The sequence below is a fragment of the Penaeus chinensis genome, chromosome 34, assembly GCF_019202785.1.
Source record: "Penaeus chinensis breed Huanghai No. 1 chromosome 34, ASM1920278v2, whole genome shotgun sequence".
NCBI lineage: Eukaryota > Metazoa > Arthropoda > Malacostraca > Decapoda > Penaeidae > Penaeus > Penaeus chinensis.
In genome coordinates, this window is record NC_061852.1 from 6055787 (window position 1) to 6058286 (window position 2500).

The 2500-nt window shown below is 35.3% G+C and overlaps 1 protein-coding gene across 2 annotated transcripts in view; it reads right to left on the reverse strand.

Moving 5' to 3' along the window:
* LOC125043483 overlaps nucleotides 1–1433 on the reverse strand; it is a 14507-nt gene extending 13074 nt beyond the window's left edge. For both annotated transcript variants that reach the window (XM_047639584.1, XM_047639583.1), the window contains exons 1-2: nucleotides 1299–1433; nucleotides 212–330 (exon numbers count right to left, since the gene is read on the reverse strand). In XM_047639584.1, coding sequence (XP_047495540.1) covers nucleotides 212–330; nucleotides 1299–1399 — 220 coding nt within the window. In that variant the 5' untranslated portion in view covers nucleotides 1400–1433. The remainder of the gene's footprint in view (nucleotides 1–211; nucleotides 331–1298) is intronic.
* Nucleotides 1434–2500: the final 1067 nt, after the last annotated feature.

Below are 2500 nucleotides of genomic sequence, written 5' to 3' on the forward strand. Positions count from 1 at the left end.
ATGTATGCATATAGCTATCCATCTGCCCATCTGGAAAGCCACAAAATCTATTTGTGAAAATATGTGATAAGGAAAGATGAAGTTACAGCTCAGTCAGGTCACAAATGACAATCCATGCAACCTTATTCTTTATATTTGAAAAATCACAGGATAACTGCAAGTCAAATAAATATAGTTTCTCATAAAAAGGCTTTCCACTCATTTTGCTCACCATTTCCAAAGGAGTCATAGCTGAGACCTTGTCGGGGGGCACTAAGGCGCGCTACTTCAGCAGGCAACCACGCCAAAGGCTCGTCCAGCTCCAGGTAACATAAGCCACCTCCCTTGTACCTGGAAATTATAGAGGTGTGCTTCATTGTGACAGCTTCAATTGTCACATATATATTGTGGCTTTCTGTGACCTGTTACTGCTTTTTAAAGACAGTAATATGAGTTAGTACGCCACGGTAACTATGTTCACAGTGACATAAGTTAGTATACTATAGCTATACTTGAAATCAATTAGTACGATTTAGTATGGTTGAGTAATGTAGGTGATTTAGTAGGATTATTTGGCTTGTAAGTTATCTAATGCTGTGATTTCCAACCTGGGGTAAATGCATCCACTGAGGGTAAAATACTCAAGGTAATTACTAATATGATCCAAAGGGTCATCCTAGACTTATGTGCTGTAACTTATACTTGGTTACACTAGCATTGAAGTAAGTAAAATGTCTGACAAGGTGAATCATTAGGTAATATATCTGATATTTTAGTTTGATTTTTTTAAAAGCAAGTGAGCAATAGTTCTTTAAGTTTTTCTTTAATAATAATAAATAAATCTCATCATGCCTTTGTGCTATTCCCTTTTCTCAACTTCTTTTTTAGGGAAGAAATTTGATAAATAACTAAACGCATCCAGCCATGGAAGTAAATGAAAGGGAGGGATGAAAACTGACTCAACTATAATGGCTATTTTACCAATTTCTTTGCAACTTCCGGTGATTACATCCATGTGTGGTCATTAACAACTGTTATGCACATCTACTTAGTGATTTAGTCAGAAATGATTATCTATTAATGTGATTCTACATGTATTACTTGGAAAACCATCTGTTGGGAGATCATGTGATACTGAGCATGTGTGAGAGAAAAAAAACTTTAAATCACATATCACAGGTTATCAAGGGATAATATAACAGTAGAAGCCATTATAGTTCTGCCAATTCAACTCGTCAACAACACTCTCTCCCTTTTATTTGATGAAAACAAACAGCCTTAACAACATTAAACATACAAGCTTCACAAAACTAACTTACCCGGGATATCTATCCATTTCTACGGCGTAATTTACACCAATGATCAATCTCTCGGCCTCGCTCTCCATCAAAGGCAATTTTAATCTCTGGGAATTACTCATTAATATCCCGAAAAAGAAAATCCTTAATCTCTCAAAAAAGACTTTCTTTATCTCTCAAAAGGGGGGGGGGGGACTATCCAATTTAATTGTCTAATAACTATGGAAAGATTATAATTTTCATTTCTTTCTTGCAGTATTAAGAGGAGTGTATGAATTCAATTGTGTTGGAACTTCTAGAATTCTCAAGATTTGCTTATTTTTCAATCATTAATATTTTGTATTAGCTATTTTGTGTGTATATATATTTAAATATATATAGATACATATTTCTTTCCTTTTTTTCTTTTCTTTTCTTCTTTGTTAGCTGCGCGTTTTTCTCTGACAAAATTAAATTTGTATTACTTTTATTGACTGTCACTGATATAACTAACTGAAAACTTGAATGTCATCAATACATCATGTAATTACGCTTATTAATTTTTTTATCATCTTTCAGGCCCATCTGCTGGATTTTTTTTTTTTTTTTTTTTTTTTTTTTTTTTTGTACGTGGGGTTATGTAGAAATCATCATTTTATCATAACATGTTTTTCTTTTACTTATATCTATCAATCTATCTATCTACCTATATATATGAATGTAGGAGACTATATGAGGAAGTGTGTGTGTGCGTTCGTGCGTGTGTGTGTGTGTGTGTGTGCGTGCGTGCGTGCGTGCGTGCGTGTGTGTGTGTGTGTGTGTGTGTGCGTGCGTGCGTGCGTGCGTGCGTGCGTGCGTGCGTGCGTGTGTGTGTGCGTGTGTGTGTGTGTGTGTGTGTGTGTGTGTGTGTGTGTGTGTGTGTGTGTGTGTGTGTGTGTGTTCGTTTGTTTGTTTACGCGTATGTGTTTATATAGGCATATAGTCACTCAGTTCAGGCACATGACACAGCCCGAATACATTTAAGAGAGAATTAAAAGAACATTTGAATCATCAATGAAATCGATTTCTAAAAGTAAGATAAAGCACGACTGTAACGTACTGCCATTGATTCCAAGAGTATTTTATATTTATCTGCTCTGTGAAGTCATTTATTTTATAAAAAACAACCGTTGTAACTCATGAGCTTAGATGTTTTGAAGTTAATGTTGAAGTTGAAGTTGCTGCTGTGCCGGAAATTGAATCCT